The sequence below is a fragment of the Gorilla gorilla genome, chromosome 1, assembly GCF_029281585.2.
Source record: "Gorilla gorilla gorilla isolate KB3781 chromosome 1, NHGRI_mGorGor1-v2.1_pri, whole genome shotgun sequence".
Classification (NCBI taxonomy): Eukaryota; Metazoa; Chordata; class Mammalia; order Primates; family Hominidae; genus Gorilla; species Gorilla gorilla.
In genome coordinates this window covers 146,691,530-146,712,464 of record NC_073224.2, presented here as the reverse complement: position 1 = coordinate 146,712,464, position 20,935 = coordinate 146,691,530, and the positions used below count along the sequence as shown (strand labels likewise).

General features: G+C 36.4%; 1 protein-coding gene across 9 annotated transcripts in view; it reads left to right on the top strand.

Annotated features, from left to right (window-relative positions):
* CCDC18 (coiled-coil domain containing 18) overlaps window positions 1–20,935 on the top strand; it is a 98,403-nt gene that overhangs the window by 28,260 nt on the left and 49,208 nt on the right. For 4 of the 9 annotated variants that reach the window (XM_055352370.2, XM_055352394.2, XM_019030665.4 and 1 more), the window contains 8 exons: window positions 2,617–2,741; window positions 3,921–4,081; window positions 6,543–6,766; window positions 8,439–8,549; window positions 9,545–9,676; window positions 13,422–13,556; window positions 13,708–13,785; window positions 18,185–18,301. In XM_055352370.2, coding sequence (XP_055208345.2) covers window positions 2,617–2,741; window positions 3,921–4,081; window positions 6,543–6,766; window positions 8,439–8,549; window positions 9,545–9,676; window positions 13,422–13,556; window positions 13,708–13,785; window positions 18,185–18,301 — 1,083 coding nt within the window. The remainder of the gene's footprint in view (window positions 1–2,616; window positions 2,742–3,920; window positions 4,082–6,542; window positions 6,767–8,438; window positions 8,550–9,544; window positions 9,677–13,421; window positions 13,557–13,707; window positions 13,786–18,184; window positions 18,302–20,935) is intronic. The other 5 variants (XM_055352381.2, XM_055352399.2, XM_055352386.2 and 2 more) reach the window with 3 other exon arrangements.

Sequence of the window (20,935 nt, the reverse complement as noted above, 5' to 3'; positions counted from 1 at the left end):
TCCAAAATGTCTACACTATTTTACATTCTCACCAGCAACGTATGAGGGTTCCTGTTTCTCTACTTCCTTGCCAACACTTGTTCTTGTCTGTCTCTTTTATTATAACCATCTTAGTGGGTGTGAAGTGGTATCACATTGTGGGTTTTTTTTTTTTTTTTTTTTTTGACGGAGTCTCTCACTCTGTTTTCCAGGCTGGAGTGCAGCGGCATGATCTCAGCTCACTGCAACCTCCAGCTCCCAGGTTCAAGCAATTCTCCTGCCTCAGCCTCCCGAGTAGCTGGGACTACAGGCACAAGGGACGGGGTTTCACCACATTGGTCAAACTGGTCTCGAACTCCTGACCTCATGATCAACCCACCTTGGCCTCCCAAAGTGCTGGGATTACAGGCGTAAGCCACCATGCCCGGCCCTAATTTACATTTTTTTTAATGGCTCATGATGAGCAACTTTTCATGTACTTATTAGAATGGCATAAAACTTAAAATTTTTTTTCTTTTTTTGAGATGGAGTCTTGCTTTGTCGCCAGGCTGGAGTGCAGTGGTGTGATCTTGGCTCATCACAACCTCTGCCTCCCGGATTCAAGTGATTTTCCTGCCTTATCCTCCCAAGTAGCTCAAACTATAGCACGCACCACCATGCCCATCTAATTTTTGTATTTTTAGTAGAGACGGGGTTACACCATGTTGGCCAGGATGGTCTTGATCTTTTGACTTCGTGATCCCCCTGCCTTGGCCTCCCAAAGTGCTGGGATTATGGGCGTGAGCCACCATGCCCGGCCTTTTTTTTTTTTGAAACGAAGTTTCACTCTTGTTGCCCAGGCTGGAGTGCAATGGCGAGATCTTGGCGCACTGCAACCTCAGCCTCCTGGGTTCAAGCGATTCTCCTGCCTCGGCCTCCCGAGTAGCTGGGATTACAGGCATGTGCCACCATGCCCAGCTAATTTTGTATTTTTAGTAGAGACAGGTTTTCTCCATGTTGATCAGGCTGGTCTTGAACTCCCGACCTCAGGTGATCTGCCTGCCTTGGCCTCCCAAAGTGCTGGGATTACAGGCATGAGCCACCACGCCTGGCCTAAAATGTTTTTATAATAATGGTCTACCACCTTTTCTCTTTGAGTAATATTTGTGACCATATATATAAATGAGATTAAGAAGAAGGTAAGTAAACCTATTCAGGAATTTGTAATCAATAGGTGTAAAATGAAGGAAAGATCAGGGGAAACTATAGATAAATATATTATGGTTGGTTTCAGATATGAATGTATGGTAGACTAGATGGTAGACTTACCAATGTTAAACTGTTATGAACTGTGGAATTATGAACCAAAAAAATCTCAGAAATCATCTGATTCAATACTATTTTATTGGTGAAGAAACCTAGACCCAAGAAAGTAAATAACTTGCCCAACTGGTAAGTAGTAGAATTTAAACTAGAACATAAGATATTAGCTCCTCTGATATCTGCTTTCCCAGGATGCTGTTTATTTGCTTGGATTTTTAATATACTGTTTGCTTTTGAAATTAGAAAGTAATCATATACAGATAACAATTTTAATTTGGCATTCTCATTTGTGTATCAAGAATTATTTCATATATGGTCAGGCACAGTGGCTCATGCTTGTAATCCCAGCATTTTGGCAGGCCAAGGTGAGAGGAACTCTTGAAGCAAGAGTTCAAGACCAGCCTGGGCAATACAGTGAGACCCTGTCTCTACAAAAATGCAAAAATTAGCTGGGCATGGTGGCGCATGCCTGTGGTCCTAGCTACTCGAGAAGCTGAGGTAGGAGGATTGCTTGAGTCCAAGAGTTCGAGGCTGCAGTGAGCTCTATGATCATAAGCTCCAGTCTGGGTGACAGAGTGAGACCCTGTCTCTAAAAAAAGAATCATTTGAGATATGATTCCGAATGTGGTAATGTATGCTCGATCGTTTGTTTCTTGTAGTGCTAAGAATGACACGATTAGAAAATGTGATTTTTTCCTACTTCTAGGAGGTGTGATTTGGTTATAGTTTGAAGGTAGAAGTCATTAAATGCTTACCTTGCTCCTTTTTATAACTGTCTTTTAAAATTCTGTATTATCCAAACATACAGAAAGGTGCATATGCTAGTGTAGCACCATATTTGTAAAATTTGGGACACATATTGTCTTATCAACTCTATGTTTTTTTAGAATAAAATTTTACAGGTAAATCTTCTTTGTGTACCTTGTCAGATCCCGATTATCTTCCTCTCTCCTCAGAAATGGCAATTATTCTGAAATTCATGTGTATCCTTCTCGTCCATGTTTTAAATATTGTCACATATCGATGCATCTAGAAATATATATATGTTGCTTAGTGTTTTTATGAAAATACTGTTTGCCACTATAATTTGTTTTTCACTCAATATTGTTATGAGATGTATCCATACTGATTTATGTGACTCAGGTTTATTTCTTTTAACTATTGTAGTTTTCCAATTATCTTAATATTTATTAATGTATTTATATATTCTCCTATTGATGGACATTAAGTTGTTTCCATTAAATTCATACAGTTTTTAAAATTTGAAGTTCTGAATAAAAAAGCAAATGCATCCCATTTACATAAGTTTACATATGTTTGTTTTTAAACTTGCAGTTTAAAAGAGAATTATTTGGCTTTAAATCATATCTTTCTAAATACCAGATGAGTAGCTTCTCAAACAAGGAAGACCGTTGCATTGGCTGCTGTGAGGCAAATAAATTGGTGATTTCGGAATTGAGGTACAATTTTCAGATTCTGCAGTTATAGCAAATAGAATGTTTTTTATTGGTAATTAAGACCCTTAATTGGCCGGGCATGGTGGCTCATGCTTGTAATCCCAACACTTTGGGAGGCTGAGGCAGGCGGATCACGAGGTCAGGAGTTCGAGACCAGCCTGACCAACATGGTGAAACCTCGTCTCTACTAAAAATACAAAAATTAGCCAGGCATGGTGGTGGCACGCGCCTGTAATCCCCACTACTTGGGAGGCTGAGGCAGGAGAATCACTTGAACCCGGGAGACGGTGGTTGCAGTGAGCCAAGATAGTGCCACTGCACTCCAGCCTGAGCAACAGAGTGAGACTCCATTAAAAAAAAAAAAAAAAAGACCCTTAATTGAGGAATTTAAAAAAATACAGAAAAGCTCAGAGAATATTATAACAGGTATCTGTGATTCCACAACTAAGAATTGAATCTTCTTAACCAGGATTGATTCTCCTTAAAATTTGTGGTATTTGTTTTAAGTCTGTTTCTCCAAATAAAAAATAAAACATTACAGGATGAATAATGCCCTTTGATCTTTATGACTAGTCCCATTTTTCCCCTAAGTATCCACCATCATGAATTGGATATATATTTCTCTATTCATTTTTGTATGTTTACACACATGTACACAAATATAAATGTACTGTATACTGTGTGCAATTTTGCTTTTTCACTCAGCAGTATTTAAAAAATTCATTCATATTGAGATAGAGTAGATTAACAAATGGATTTGTGTAATTACTTTTAATAGCTGTATAGGATTCTGTCCTATAACAGTGTCATAATTTATTTGTTCCTTTATAGGTATCTTGTTTCTGTTTTCTGTTACAAACAGTGCTGCAAAGGACATCCTTATACATGTTTTCTTATACATATATATGAGAGTTTCTGTAGTATATATTCCTAAAAGTGAAATTGCTGGGTCATACAGTGTGTACATTTTCAATTTTACTAAATACCATCAAGTTTGTAAAGTGGCTGAACCAATTTATAATCCTACAGTGGTATATGGGAGTTTTCATATCCTGCCTAAAGAGTTGACTAATATTAGAATTCTAATTTTTTAAATCAACTTGAAAGGTGAAAAATAGTACAGTATGAGTTTTTTTTATAGAATCTTTCTAATAATTTTTCCCTTCTTTTCTTTTGTGCCAGAATTAAGCTTGCAATAAAACAGGCAGAAATTCAAAAGCTTCATGCAAACCTGACTGCAAATCAGTTATCTCAGAGTCTTATTACTTGTAATGACAGCCAAGAAAGTAGCAAATTAAGTAGTTTAGAAACAGAACCTGTAAAGCTAGGTGGTCATCAAGTAGGTAAGTATATTGAGTTATTTTAATAAATTATATTCAGAGTTTTGGATGATAGTTTTTTTAAAAAAACTTTTATTAAAAAAATTTTTTTTAATTTAAGTTCAGGGATACATGTGCAGATTTGTTACATAGGTAAGCTTGTGTCATGGAAGTTTGTTTTACAGATTATTTCATCACCCAGGTATTAAGCCTAGTACCCCTTAATTATTTTTCCTGATCCACTTCCTCCTTCCACCCTCCACTCTCTGATAGACCCCAGTGTGTGTTGTTCCCCTCTATGTTTCCATGTGTTCTCAGATGATAGTTTTTAAAGAACAAATTTATCAACTGTTTGGTTTCTATTATCAAACATACTTGATAATCTGTTACTAGTTGTGGTCTGATAAGACAGCAAAAGTTATTTCAGAATTATTAGACTTTGTATCATTCGTTAATGATACAGTGGTCCCCAACCTTTTTGGCACCAGGGACTGGTTTTGTGGAAGACATTTTTTCCATGGACCAGGGACGGGGTCAGGGTTGGTTTCAGGATGATTCAAACGCATGACATTTATTGTGCAATTTATTTATATTATTATCACATTGATGTTGAAATAATTATACAACTCATCATAATGTAGAATCAGTGGTAGCCCTGACCTTGTTTTCCTGCAACTAGAAGGTTCCATCTGGGGGTCATGGGAGACAGTGACAGATCATCAGGCATTAGATTCTCATAAGGAGTGAGCAGTCTAGATCCTGCGCATGTGCAGTTCATAATAGGGTTTGTGTTCCTATGGGAATCTAATGCTGCCGCTAATCTGACAGGAGGTAGAGCTCCAGCAGTAATGCGAGCGATTGGGAGTGGGTGTAACTACAGATGAAGCTTTGCTCATTCGCCTGCCACTCACCTCCTACTATGTGGCCTGGTTCCTAATGGGCCATGGACTAGTACCAGTCCGTGGCCCAGGGGTTGGGGACCCCTGCAGTTAAGATGCACCCATTTTAATATACAGTTTGATACGTTTTGTCAGGTGTTTGTGTTTTAATGTTTAACTCTTGTTACCATCACCACAGTCAAGACATAAGACATCTCCACCAGGATCCTTTGTACTTTTTCCCAGTTAACTTTTAGGCTTATTTTTCTCTTTTTTTTTTCCCAAAAAAACCACAAAACTTTTCTTAAAGTTTAGATTATTGATTTTAGACCTCTTTTCTTTTCTCATCTAAGTATTTAAGGATAGAAACTTCCCTTTAAGCGGTGCTTTGGGTGTATTCCACTACTTTTTTTAATGTGTTGTATTTTCATTTTCATTCAGTTCAAAATAGTTATCTCTTGTGATTTCCTCTTTGACTCATAGGCTGTGTGTGTTTTATTTCCAAATATTTGGAGGTTTTTCCAGATATTTTTGTGTCATTCATGATGATCAGAGAACATACTGTATAGGACTTCATTTTTAAGAGTGTTTTGAGATTTGGTTTATTGACCAGCGTATGATCTATCTTGGTGAATGTTCCAAGTTGAGAATACTAGTAATTAGAGGTGGTAATAAATATAATATGTTATAGATTCTTTTACATCAAGAACAGAGCCAATAAAAGGTAAATAGCCTAGAAAGTGAAATATTATAGATGTAGAGAATTTATGAGAAATGGCTACTTATGCAAATCTTGAAGGCAAAGTGTATCTTTTCTTGTTTCCACATCTGTGTGTTCTCATGTAATCATCTACATTATGCTTTTTAAAAGCACTCCTGAAGGCTTACTTACCTTGGAGTGGGAGATGTGTATGTTTATAGTGGAGAAGGGGCATGGTCAAGTAGCTACCTCTGATAACCCTCAGTAATTTTTTTGAGACAGGATCTTGCCATGTTGCCCAGGATGGTCTTGAATTGGGCTCAAGTGATCCTCACACCTCAGCCTGTTGAATAGCTCAGATAACAGGTGCCTCTGTGCCTGGCTACCCTCAGTAATTTTTTTTAAAGCATCACTGAATTCTCATTAGCTAGTTTGGAGAGAAAGACGATGGGGTCGGGAAGGATTCACTCTTTGGAGCTTTTGAACCTGCTTCTGTGTGCAGTACATAAAAATGTTCTTAATGATCTCAAACTGTCCAAATAAATTTTATGATTACCTTCAGTTTAAGGAAACAGGGCAACTTAAAAAAATTTTTTTACAATGATTTCTATTAAAAAATGGAATTTAAAAGGTGGAGAAGGATTTTTACATTTCTGGTACAAAGGAATAGTCTTAGCTACCTAGAAAAATGAGTGATTCAGAACTTTTCTCCTCTTTGTTACGTATTTAATTTAGAGAGCACATTACTCATTCCTTGATTTCCTTAATGAATGTCTCATTCTCTGTCCCTTTTAGTACTCTTTAGATCAGAAACTAAACTTTGTTGATGACTAAATCTTTCAACTATTTAAGTAGGTTTTTATTCTTGAAGTCCTATTCAGAACAATTTTCCTTTTATGTTTATTAGCAGAAAGCGTAAAAGATCAAAATCAACATACTATGAACAAGCAATATGAAAAAGAGAGGCAAAGACTTGTTACTGGAATAGAAGAACTACGTACTAAGCTGATACAAATAGAAGCTGAAAATTCTGATTTGAGGGTTAACATGGCTCACAGAACTAGTCAGTTTCAGCTGATTCAAGAGGAGCTGCTAGAGAAAGCTTCAAACTCCAGCAAACTGGAAAGTGAAGTAAGCTTGGAATTAGCTTGGTATATGTGTTAATTTTTGAACTAGAACAAAAGGTATTATTTTAGGGTTTTATAAAAATTATATGTTTACATCCAGATTTAAAGTTTTTAAAAAATGGTACCACATAAGTTATAAATTGTTTTAAAATTATATTTGGAAACCTTTGTATTTTAACTTACTAAAAGTTAAAGTTATTAAAAGTAGGAAAAACTCTGCAGTGGGTAAAAGGTCTCAAATTTGGTGGAAATAATATTGCATTGCAGCCTATTATTTCTTCCATAGTATAAGTTAATATGGTTAATATACATTTATAAATAAAGACTTTGGATTATGCTGTTGGAAGAAAAGGAGTGATAATAAAGGATTTCAAATTTTAGCAAACCCCAAACCACCTAGGAAGCCTGTTTAATATGCATATTTCTGGGTCCTGTTCCAGCAATTTCTGATTCAGTATATACGGGCACAAGAGTCTGCTTTTTTCTTTTCTTTTTCTTTTTTTTTTTTTTTCTTAGAGACAGGGTCTTGCTCTGTTGCCCAGTCTGGAGTGTGGTGGTGTGATCATAGCTCACTGTAGCTTTGAACTTCTAGGCTCAAGCCATTCTCCTGCCTCAGTCTTCCAAGTATTTGAGACTGCAGGCGTGTGTCACTATGTCCAGCTAATTTTTTTTATTTTTTATTTGTAGAGACAGTCGCTGTGTTGCCCAGGCTTGTCTCGAACTCCTGGTTTCAGGTGATCCCCACCTCAGTATCCCAAAATGCTGGGATTACTGGTGTGAGCCACCACACCTAGCCGGAATCTGTATTTTTATTTTTTGTGTATTTCTGCTGTTTAAAGAGTCTGTATTTTTAAACAACTGCATGTAAACCTGAAACAACTACGCAAGGAATTACATTCTGAAAAGGGGATAATTGAGTGTTTTGTGAATATCTTGTCTTCATTTTCACTGAGGACAGGATAAGGGTGCCTCATTAGGTAATTGTGGACCAGGACCACATGTGTATATCTTATACTCAATCTTCAAACCAGAGGCTGCAGTCATCTATAGGTACACTTTTTAAATACCTGCTTTCTCAGCTTAAAGTCAATAGCCAAGGCTGAGGAAAAGAACTATAAGATAGGAACTTATGTTAATAATGAAGATGGAGATTTAGACAGTTTATAACTATAGCTACCAGTTTACTTAGGAAATTGCCAAATACTGGGATTAATAAGTTTTTTAAATTACAAAAATAGCACAGTCTTGTTAATATAAAAGGGGAAAAAGAAGAAAATGAACCATTGATAATTCTACCACCAGAAATAACTGCTGATAACATTTTATTGTACTTATTTCAGTCTTTAACAGCTACTTAAAAGTAGATTAGGGTATTGTCCTTTTTGGATATAGGGGTCTGAATTAAATGACTTATGTTTTACATAGATAGAAGAAATGATCCTTTGTTTTCAGTATTTGTTTTTCTTCTTAATCGTCACTTATTTTGTAAAATACTTATAATTATGTGGGTTAAAAAGTTATTCACTTTGCATCCTAAATGTTTATAACTGTAAGTTTGCCCAATTTACCTAGACACAATGTATTTGAACTTTGAAAGAGGAGCAGGTGTTTGATCTTAGAATGCAAAATCATTACCTTTAAAAAATAATTTTACATTTATTTCAATGTGTTTTCAGATGACAAAGAAATGTTCTCAACTTTTAACTCTTGAGAAACAGCTGGAAGAAAAGATAGTTGCTTATTCCTCTATTGCTGCAAAAAATGCAGAACTAGAACAGGAGCTTATGGTAAAACTTATCTTTGTTGCTACAAATTTACTGTGGTTTTTAGGCACTTAATTTGTGACAGCACATTTGTTTTAGCATCATTATTATAAAATATATAGGAAAGTATAAATTCTACTAAACTCTTCTGATCATTTCTTGTTTATATTTTTAAGTTAATAGGCTTATATGGCAAGTTATCCAAGTTTTCTCTTTTTTTTTTTTTTTTTTTTTGAGACGGAGTCTCACTCCATCGCCCAGGCTGGAGTGCAGTGGTGTGATCTCGGCTCACTGCAAGCTCTGCCTCCTGGGTTCACGCCATTCTCCTGCCTCAGCCTCCCAAGTAGCTGGTACTACAGGCGCCTGCCACCACGCCTGGCTAATTTTTTTTGTATTTTCAGTAGAGACGGGTTTCACCGTGTTAGCCAGGATGGTCTCAATCTCCTGACCTCATGATCCGCCCGCCTCAGCCTTCCAAAGTGTTGGGATTACAGGCGTGAGCCACCGCACCTGGCCGTTTTCTCATTTTTATCCTAATAGGATTGAAGATAATGGTAGTTCTTTGATATGCTTCTTGATATTTAAAATAGTTTAATCTTCTCATCTTGATAAAGTATTTTTAGCCATTTTGTTAAAGTTTGAAGTATAAACTACTGTGGTTCTTTAAAGAATGGAGTATGGCATATTTAATGGTTGACTAATGTACTTTTATGTAAAACTGCTTTTCAATTATACTTTTTTTTTGAGACAAAGTCTCACTCTGTGGTTCAGGCTGCAGTGCAGTGGCACAATCATGGCTCACTACAGCCATGGCCTCCCAGGCTTCCCCCTGAGCGTCCCCAGAAGCTATGACCACAGGCGCATGCCACCACACCTACTTAGCTAATTTTTTGTATTTTTCATAGAGACGGGGTCTCGCCGTGTTTCCCAGGCTGGTCTTGAACTCCTGGATTCAAGCGATCTGCCTGCCTTGGCCTCCCAAATCAATTATACTCCTTTAAAGTGTTTTGTGTTTCTAGGAAAAGAATGAAAAGATAAGGAGTCTAGAAACCAATATTAATACAGAGCATGAGAAAATTTGTTTAGCCTTTGAAAAAGCAAAGAAAATTCACTTGGAACAGCATAAAGAAATGGAAAAGCAGATTGAAAGAGTAAGTAATACATATTTAGAATATGAGTGCTGAAAAGAAACTTAAACATTACTAGCCCCAGCATTTTTTTATTTTGTAGACGAGGACACAAAGATACACAAAAGTTAGTGGCAAGAGCTGTAATTAGAATCCCAATCTTTCTGAATAATTTTTCAGTGCTTTAACAGAATATAGTATGCCTTCTGTTTCAGCTGTAATCATTATTTTTGACATGATTAAAGTAAGAGTAATTCTGTAGACTCCATTTCCCTAAAAATATCAGTTGCTTGAAGACTGATTGAGAGGAAAAAGCAGAATAAGGGAAGCACTCTTGACCTTGGGTTAAAAGTAGAAAAGAAAATTTGTGACCAAAAATGCAAGACACAGTAAAAAAAAAATAGATACAGTAGTCCCTGCTTATCCATGGGAGAGACATTCCAAGACCTTCAGTGAATGCCTGAAACCACAGATAGTACTGAACCTTATATATTTTTTCCTATACATACATACCTATTATAAAGCTTAATTTATAAATTAGACACAGTAAGAGATTAGCAACAATTCTAATAAAATCGGCCAATTATAACAAAATACTGTTATAAAAGTTATGTGAAAACTTGTTCTCATAAAAGTGTGTTCTCTGATGCCCTAGTGCCTCCTTTGCACTTTTTTTTTTGAGACAGAGTCTCGCTCTGTCGGCCAGGCTGGAGTGCAATGGTGTGATCTCAGCTCACTGCAGTCTCCGCCTTCTGGGTTCAAGTGATTCTCCTGCCTTAGCCTCCTGAGTAGCTGGGATTACAGGTGCGCGCCACCAAGCCTGGCTAATTTTTGTATTTTTAGTAGAGATAGGGTTTCACCATGTTGGTCAGGCTGATGTCAAACTCCTGACCTCGTGATCCGCCTGGCTCAGCCTCCCAATGTGCTGGAACTACAGGCGTGAGCCACTGCGCCCAGCCTCCTTTGCACTTTTATGAATGTAGGTTCTGTGAGGCATCTTTGAGAACAGCCTAGTTTCGCTGCAATTGAAGACTTGCTTTGGATGGTATCTTTTCTCCTTAGCTTCTTCATCTCTGCTGGAAATGTGACAGCAGCTGCTTCATCAGCAGACACAGCTTCTCCAGTAATTTTAATATTTTTCAGTCTAAACCTATTATTGAATCTGTGTAATCATCCCTTATTTGCAGTAAATGACTTGGTGTCACTTGTTTCAGGGGATCCTTGCTGAAGTCTTAATATATACTCAATATTTTCTGGTGCAAACACATTGCAGTCAGTTGGAACATGTTTTCTGTTAATGCCTTCCACCTACAAATTTAATGCCTTTTCTATTTTAACTAAGCACTTATGCATTGTGGTTGTAACTTTTGTAGTTTGAGGTACAACTGCCATACTTGCATGAATTTATTTTTCTTCACAATTTCATGGATAGATTTATTCTTTATTGTAGATCTTAGCAACCTCAGCATGCAGTTTTTTTTTCTTTCCTCATTAAGTCAAGAACCTTCACCTTTTCACTTAAAGGAAGCATGCTATGTCTTCTCTTTGACATATCCAAATTGGATCTGCATCCAGATAGCATCACTACTCTTTTGCTTTGGGGCCATTATTAAGTAAAATAAGAGTTCCTTGAACACAAGCACTATGATACCATGGCAGTTGATCTGATAACCAAGATGGCTACTAAGTGACTAACGAGCAGGTAGCTTATACAGCATGGAAAATGGATCATTCTTGTCCAGAGCTGGACATAGTGGGACGTCATGAGATTTCATCACACTGCTCAGAACTGCAATTCAAAACGTATGAATTGTTTATTCGTGGAATTTTCCATTTAGTATTTTCAGACCAGGGTTGACTGCAGGTAACTGAACTGTGGAAAGTGAAACCACGAATACCACAGGGCTCCTGTAATTTAGATGAGCTTAACAGAAGAATGGAGCAGACAAGAGGAAAAAGACAGTGAACTTGAATGTAGATTAATAGATATTATTCAGTCTGAGCAACAGAGAAAAAATTTTTTTTTCCAAGAAAAGAAAGATTTATAAAAATATTGAACAAAGCCTCAGGGATATATGGGGAAGGACCTATCGGAAGATCTGATATTCTTGTCTTCAGAGTCAAAGGAGAGAATGAGATTAGTGCAGGAAAATATTTGAAGGAATAATGTCTGAAAACTTCACAAATTTGATGAAGGAAATAAATTTACAAATTTTAAAAAATCAAAGAGAACTACTTCTAGACACATCAAAATCCTTGCCAAAAACTAAAACAAAAAACTTTGAAAGCACCCAGAGATAAATGACACTGCATATAAGGGAACAAATGTTAAAATTACTGCAGATTTCTCATCAAAAACTATGGACATAAGAAGATGGAACAACATTTTTTAAATGCTGAAAGAGAAAAAAACTGTCGATCTATTTTATATCCAACAAAAATACTCTCTAGGAATGAAGGTAAAATAAAGACATTCTTAGATGAAGGACCGCATAGAGAATTTGTCACCAGCAGACTTGTTCTAAAAGAGATGCTAAAGAAAGTTCCTCATGGAAAAAAAATACCTGAGAGAAACTTGGGACCTCAGGAATAAAGGAAGAACAACAAAAACAGTAAATATTTGGTAAATATAGGATTTTTATAATATCTATGGCAGTTGAAAGAAGAAATTATAACATTTACTGATGAGGTATATTGATATAATACATGTGACAACTACAGTGTAAAGGGGGAGGGGTAAAGGGGTCTGTATTCTTAGTTTCTACATTTTGCCTTTTTTTCTTCAGCCGTTAAGTTCAGAGGTACACGTACAGGAGGTGCAGATTTATTACATAGGTAAATGTGTGCCATGGTGGTTTGCTGCACAGATCATCCCATCACTTAGGTATTGAGCCCAGCATCCATTAGCTATTCTTCCTGATGCTCCCTCTCTCCCATCCCACTCCCCTATAGGCCTCAGTATGTGTTGTTCCTCCCCATGTCTTCGTGTGTTCTCATCATTCAGCTCCCACTTATAAGTGAGTAAGTGCAGTATTTGGTTTTCTGTTCCTGTGTTAGTTTGCTGAGGATAATGGCTTCCAACTCCATCCGTGTCCCTGTAAAGGAAATGATCTCGTTCCTTTTTATGGCTGCATAGTTAGTATTCCATAGTATGTATGTACTGCATTTTCTTTATCCAGTCTATCACTGATGGGCATTTAGGTTGATTCCATGTCTTTTCTATTGTGAATAGTGCTGCAATGAACATACACATGCATGTATTTTTATAATAGAATGACTTACATTCCTTTGGGTATATACCCAGTAATGGGATTGCTGGGTCAAATTGTGTTTCTGCCTCTAGGTCTTTGAGGAAATGCCACACTGCCTTCCACAATGGTTGAACTAATTTACACTCCCATCAGCAATGTAAAAGTGTTCCTTTTCTCTGCAACCTCTCCAGCATCTGTTTGTTTTTTGACTTTTTAATAATTGCCATTCTGACTGGCATGAGATGGTATCTCATTGTGGTTTCGATTTGCATTTCTTGAGCGATCAGCAATGTTGAGCTTTTTTTTTGTATGTTTGTTGTCCACATGTATGTCTTCTTTTGAGAAGTGTCTGTTCATGCAAGTGATTTCATTTCTTCCTTAAAAAGAGAGAAGCTGAAGACAATTTGGCAAAATACAAAAATCTATGTAATTTCAATTATAGTTTCACATGTATTTAATATTTAAAATGTTTCAAAATTTTAAAATATTTAATATGAAAATTCTGTTTTCATGTTTAGCTTGAAGCTCAACTACAGAAAAAGGACCAACAATTTAAAGAACAAGAAAAGACTATGTCCATGTTGCAACAAGATATAATATGCAAACAACATCATCTTGAATCACTAGATAGACTCTTGACGGAAAGCAAAGGGGTAAAATCATCCTTATAAAAGTGCTATTTAGAAGTTGACTAATATTTTGTGTCTCTATAACTTGCCTTTAAATCTAATCAAATCAGTTAACAGCCTGTTACTAATGCTAAAATGTTTATTTGCATACTTATACTTTTCTTACTGTTTTTAGGAAATGGAAAAGGAAAATATGAAGAAAGATGAAGCTTTAAAAGCATTACAGAACCAAGTATCTGAAGAAACAATCAAGGCTAGTATGCTAGTACTTTAATTTATTTTTCTTTCTTTCCTTTTTTTTTTTTTTTAACAGACAGAATCTCTCTCATTTGCCTAGGCTGGAGTGCAGTGGCATGATGATAACTCACTGCAACCTTGAACTCCTGAGCTCAAGTAATCCTCCCACATCAGCCTCCTGAGCAGCTAGGACAAGCGTGCTTCAACATGCCTGGCTAATTATTTCTTTCTATTTGGAGACATTCTTGTGGCTTTTTTACTTTTCTCTGTAAATTGTAAACATCGTACAGATAAAAGGCAATTCAGAGCTGACGATTTGACCTGACTCAATGAACTTAGTTCCTTTAAATGTATTTTCTTTAGAGCGAATTATGATCTTAATTATTTGATAGTTAATCATCTAGTTTGCAGGTTATCTAGCCTCTTTTTGTCTTAAAACAGTTTTTATAACCCTAAAAATTGTTTTAAATTTTAGCTATAATTGCTACTTATTAATATTACCAAAAAAAAAAAAATTACCAGAGGAAGTGGAGGAAGAGAAAACTAAAAGTGATTCAATTTTGCTTGTTTTTATCAGTTGGCTTGTAAGATTAATTGAGATAAAGCCAGAATTTCTAGCTAAAATACGGCTTTCTGGCTAGTATATCTTCATGGTTAAAAACATGGGCTTTGTTGTTAAATTGGGTTTCAGTGTGGCTTCAGGTGCTTACCCACTCGCTGTAACCTTAGCCAGGTTATTTAACTCTTTGAACTTTAATTTCTTCATCCACAAAATAGGAATGACAATACCCTAGAAGAGCATTAGTGTGAGAATTAAATGAAACAGGGTATATAAAGTGCTTAGCACATACTGAGTTGCCCAAAGTCTTGTAACTAACTGCTATATATTTAGTATTTTCTCTTTTGCATTTTTAGTGTTAAACGTAGGTCCAAATATGCTATGACGTTTATTCTGTCATATGTAGCTTGAATATAAAAGATCTGCTTTAAAGATACGATGTTATTTTTTCCCTATTCTGTTTTTAATTCATTTTGTGACTGTGTATGCCCATGTAGACATATGTTTATTCATAACTATTCCTGTAGTATTCACCAAAACTCTTAACATTTAATGCAATGTCAGTTCATTTCCCTGTGTAAGAATAGCCCCAAATTTCATTAATATTAAAAAATGATTACTGTACAAAGATTGTAGGCATGAAAACTTTTATTAGATAAAACTCATGTAGCCACTTAACTCCTGGTTTTCATTAAACTACCTAACGTAACTGGGCAGTCATCTGGTAAGGTATTTCCGTGTGTTAATAGCCAGATATGAGATGGAAAAGAAATCAGCAAAAGAATGAATTATGATGTTGGATTTTATTCCTTTAACATCTTTAGCAGGTTTGCTGTTTGGGGAAAAATCAAAATGAGTAAGAAATATAGAAGCCAAAGTCCTATGATTTAAGCTATATTGACTGATTCTACACATAAGTTATTTATAGCAGCAAAATAGAAGCCTGAAGTCTACTTCTCTCCTGATTATGTCGTTACTACCTTCCTTTCATGACTTTTGTTCATGTCTCTCAACATGCCTCAACTTGTTCTCTGCAAAAGAAATATGAATTTTTTTATCTATAGGAAAGTTATAAGGATCAGTTTAAAGTTGTATCACTAAGCTAAAAGGTTGATGATAAAATTCTAAACTGGTAACAAGAAATCAGTAAATTAAACCAGTTGTTACCTGCTGTTAAATAGAAAATTGAAAAGGTGCTTATTAGATTTACAGATTTTATTTCTTTTGTTTTGTTTTCCTTTTATTTTCTACTTTGGATTCCCCAAAACCCCCACAAAAAAGTATTAAACATAAAAGGAGAGTTTACCTTCTTTTTTTGAAGATGCATAGCCTAGTGCCCTATCTGGTTGTCTCCAGATTGTGCACCTGAGGAGCTTCTTTGGTTCAGCAGAGTGGTGTTTGTTTTTGTTTTGATTTCATTTATTTATACACACACACACACACACACATTTGCAAGTGGTTTCTATACAATGCAAGATGTTTATCTGTATGAGATTCAGACTTTCAAACTCTGTTCAAATAAGAAATTCAATAGAGTGGTGGATGTTTTGGGTTTTTAATTAGTTGTTTATTAGCTATAATTGATTTATTTCTAATTTATTTTTTAAAATTTCAAGCCCACAAAAAATTGAAAAAATAGTCTACTCCTCACCTAGATTCACTCTCTGTTAAACTCTATTAAACTCTAGGTACACTCACTTTATCTCTCTCTACACATACACATGCATGCATGCTTGTGTGTGTCCCTACCAACCCACCTCCCTTTTGCCAAACCGCCTGAGAGAAGGTACGGATGTCATAATACTTTACCCCTTTAATACTTAACATGCATCTCCTGTGAACAGAGAATTTCTTCTGTATGGCCACACCACCACTACACTACAGAGAAAGTCAACATTAAGTTAGTAATATCATTCAACATTGTCCGTACTAAAATTTCCCCAATTACATAAAATTGTCCTTTATAGCCTTGCTACTCAAAGCATGGTCTGTGAACTAGCAGCATCAGCATCACCTGGAAGCTTTGAAGAGTATCTAGCCATGCCCCAGACCTGATTCACCCCAGTGAATCAAGTGTGATGACACAAAATTTAAGGAGACACTCTCAGGATTATATACCTTATTTAATTTGATGACTGCCAGATCTCATTATTTTAAGGGCATACATTTTCATTGATAATTAGCAAACTAACTTTGGGGTGAGTCTTTGAGGCCATGTGAATATCCTGTTCCTCAATAACCTTATAATCAATGGCTTTCATATCTAATGATGAATCTTGCCCAAATGAGTTATTACACTGTTAACTATTAGGTAGTGATATTCTGACAGAATCATAGATTTTATTTATTTTCTCTGTGTGAAGGATGATACAAGTCCCAATGCCCATTCTCTTTCATAAAAAAGAAAATTTCTAAGTATTTATAATTTTCATAAAACAAATGTTAATTAGTCATTCAGAATTACAGATTTTTTAGCTGTTAATGGTTTCATATACAGACTATAAGGGTGGTGTTCAAAAACTGTATCTTATAAGATTCCCTTTTTAGAAATAAGAGTGGCAAAGATAATTTCATGATGTAGAATAGAATCTGCAAGAGAGAATGTTTTTCTCGTTTTTTCATCTAAGAAATCTAAGATTTCTTTCACTTTTTCAAGACTGCTTACTAGAACATTATTAGCATTAAGAGGAAGAACACCATTGAGAAGCTCAAATTTACAATAAAGAAAACAAGGAGCAAGACAAGAATCTTAATAGACGAGATGTGGAGCATGTATGCAATATGTGCGCCTTGAAAGAAAAGTACCAAATTTGAGTTGCTCTTTGGTATTAAGGTAGTAAAGCAGTGGCAACTATATGAACACTTGGACCAAGTTAAATTGCTGCCTTTCTGAAAATATTTTCACTGTTTCAAAGCAAAGAAGGTTTCACTTCCTTTTTTCTAGCTGACAAATTATTTTCTTAGTAACTTCAGCATTTCAAAATATTCTCACTTAAGGCCAGGCAAGGTGGCTCACACCTGTAATCCCAGCACTTTGGGAGGCCAAGGCAGGTGGATCACCTGAGGTCAGGAGTTTAAGACCAGTCTGGCCAACATGGCAAAACCCACTCTCTACTAAAAATACAAAAATCAGCAAGACATGGTGGTGCATACCTGTAATCCCAGCTACTCAGGAGGCTGAGGCAGGAGAATTGCTTGAACCTGGGAGGTAGAGGTTGCAGTGACCTGAGATCGCACCACTGCACTCCAGCCTGGGCTACACAGCAAGACTTTGTCTCAAAAAAAAAAAAAAAAAAAAAAAAAATCTCACTTAAGCATCGTTAACAGTATGCTAGTTTGTACTCACTTTCCTATTTTTCTTATTCAAGGAGGCTTAAGAAGTAGGTTTAAATACCACTTACCTTTTAAAGAAAAGTTTTTAGGGTGTTTGGCCTACAGGTTCTTGACAGTTGGCCCTAGTTTATCTTGTCAATTGTGGCTCCCAAATAACCATTTCCTACAAATTCATCTTCTTACTACCCTAGGCTCTTGCCAACTTCTCACCACTCCCTTTCACAGGGCCTTGCTTCTGAGCATACTCCCTTTTCCTGGAATGCCCTTCTAAACTTGTCCAACTCTCGTTTATTCTTCAGGATTCCATCCCTTGGTTTTCTCTTTGGTTTCCTCATTTGCAATGAAGAATTAGTTTACTCAATAAATATCTTCTATAATGGCATTTTATATCCTAAGTAGGACTGTATATTCACTATTTGAAGCAGTCAGGTAACATTAGGAGATAAATCTGTAAAATATCTGTATATCTGTATATCTGTATATCGTTTTGTGTTTTTTTTTTTTTGCTTTTTTTCCTGCTTAGGTTAGGCAACTAGATTCAGCATTGGAAATTTGTAAGGAAGAACTTGTCTTGCATTTGAATCAATTGGAAGGAAATAAGGAAAAGTTTGAAAAACAGTTAAAGAAGAAATCTGAAGAGGTAAATTAACATTTACTTTATATATAGCATATATTTCAAGTGATTTTTTTAAAGAAGCATGAGATGTAGGACAAAAAATATATATATATATATTTCTTTTGAGACAGCGTCTCCCCGTGTTGCCCAGGCTGGAGTACAGTGTCGCAATCTTGGCTCACTTGAACCTCTGCCTCCTGGGTTCAAGCAATTCTTGTTCCTCAGCCTCCTGTGTAGCTAGGATTACAGGTATGCCTGGCTAATTTTTGTATTTTTAGTAAAGATGGGATTTCACCATGTTGGCCAGGCTGGCCTTGAACTCCTGGCCTCAAGTGATCCACCCACCTCGGCCTCCCAAAGTGCTGGGATTACAGGTGTGAGCCACTGTGCCTGGCCAAAATAATATCTTTTATGTATCTGATATAAAAAAGTATTTCCAATAAAATGTAAATTCCAATTTTGTTTTCTTTAAAGAGCAAACATTTCAATGCAAAATAGAATATACCTTAAAATTCTAATTCTTTTATTTTTAGGGAATCAGAAGAATAAATTATTAATATTACAGTCATTCTAATATAATATTACATGACACCTTGAACATTGTTTTAGATTTAGAGGTTTAAAATTCTTCAAGAATTTTTCATTTTGTTTTTGTTCTTGTTGTCTGTAGGATTGAGAATTAACTTTAGAATTTCAACTTTTTTGAGATAAGTTTCTCAGATACTGCATTGGAAACCCTTTTTTTTTTTTTTTTTTTTGAGATGGAGTCTTGCTCTGTCGCCCAGGCTCGGCTCACTGCAACCTCCACCTCCTGGGTTCAAGCAATTTTCTTGCCTCAGCCTCCTGAGTAGCTGGGACTATAGGCGCATGCTGCCACGCCCGGCTAATTTTTTGTATTTTTTTTTTTTTAGTAGAGACGGGGTTTCACCATGTTGCCCAGGCTGGTCACAAACTCCTGAACTCAGGCAATCCTCCCACCTTGGCCTCCCAAAGTGTTGGGATTACAGGCATGAGCCACTGCACCCAGACTTGGAAACTTTTCTTGAACATCTTACTCATCTCTGTATGCTCAATTTGTAGCACTTTACTTTGGTTAGGCACTCACTAAACATTTGCTCAAATGGATAATCGTAATGAAGAATGTATTTGTTAGAATTTATAATGTATATATTTTAAGGTTAAAATTTATTTTTAGAAATCGTTCCCAATGAATCTTCATCAAGGTTGACTTTTGGCCACTCATTGTTGCTCACGCCTATAAGCCCAGCACTTGGGGAGGCCAAAGTGGGTGGATCACTTGAGGCCGGGAGTTCAAGACCAGCCTGGGCAACATGGGGCAAAACCCCATCTCTACAAAAAAATTAAAAACATTAGCCAGGTATGGTGGTGCATACCCGTGGTCCCAGCTACTCAGGAAGCTGAGATGGGAGGATCACTTGAGTCTAGGAGGTCGAGGCTGCAGTGAGCTGTGATCACGCCACTGCACTCCAGCCTGGGCAGCACAGCGAGACCCTATCTCAAAAAAAAAAATATATATATATATTTATTTATTTATATTTACATATTAGTCAAGATTGACTTGACTATATCAGAAAGGTCCAATGAGAAAAACAGAAGCCTTTATATCTTTTAAGTAGAGCAAATTTATACAGAGAATTAGATACACAGGTGATGAAAGGGTAGAGAAGCCAAACAGTATACCACAGTGACTCAGAGATTATTATAAGCAGGGACCCGCTACCATTGTTAAGGTTAGAGGAACATCAGGAAAAGATGGTGTGATCATAGTCTAGAAGCAGGGCTGCCTATCTGGAGCTGGGGCCAAAGAAAAAGGGTCTGTCCAATAGGAACTGGGGCAATAGAGGTGGAGCACTGCAGCTACTGGCCATTCCCATTGGCCAAACCTATTTGTAATCTAGAGGGCAAAGGAGGCCAAGAAATGCAGTTTCCTGCAATACACAGAGCAGAACAGGGGAAAGCCATAGGTAAATCTAAGAGTAAATAATGTAGTTGACCAGCACTCCAGACTTAAGTGCATCAAGTAATTATATAGCCTTAGAAGTTTAAAAAAAAAAAAAAAAACTTCAGATTTTATACAGTCATGTCTTCTTCCATCTACCTTCCCTTATGAAGGTTTTTATAGCATCTTTGACAGGCATATATTTTTCTACTCCAATACATAGAAACTAAATCATCTAAACTGTATGTACTTGGATTTTTAAAAATAGGAATGTCCTTTTTTTTTTTTACTATGATCATCTTTAAAGTAGTATACAAAATACATTATTTTGGCATTTATTCTACTGCCCGTACCCACACTCCGCTTCATAATAAATAGACTTGGCAGAGATGGAATCTACCTGGAGGTAGGCAGCATTTGTAACAGGAGAATCGGTTGAGCTTTAGACTTTGCATTCATAGAAACAACATCAGAGACTAGGGTGGATAACAGATATTTACACACAAAATAAATAGAACGATTTTTTTTTTCTTTTTTTGAGACAGGGTCTTGCTTTGTCACCCAGGCTGGAGTGCAGTGGTGCAATCTCGGCTCACTGCAACCTCTGCCTCCCAGGTTCAAGCAATTCTCCTGCCTCAGCCTTCCCAGCAGCTGGGATTACAGGCATGTGCCACCACACCTGGCTCATTTAGAATGAT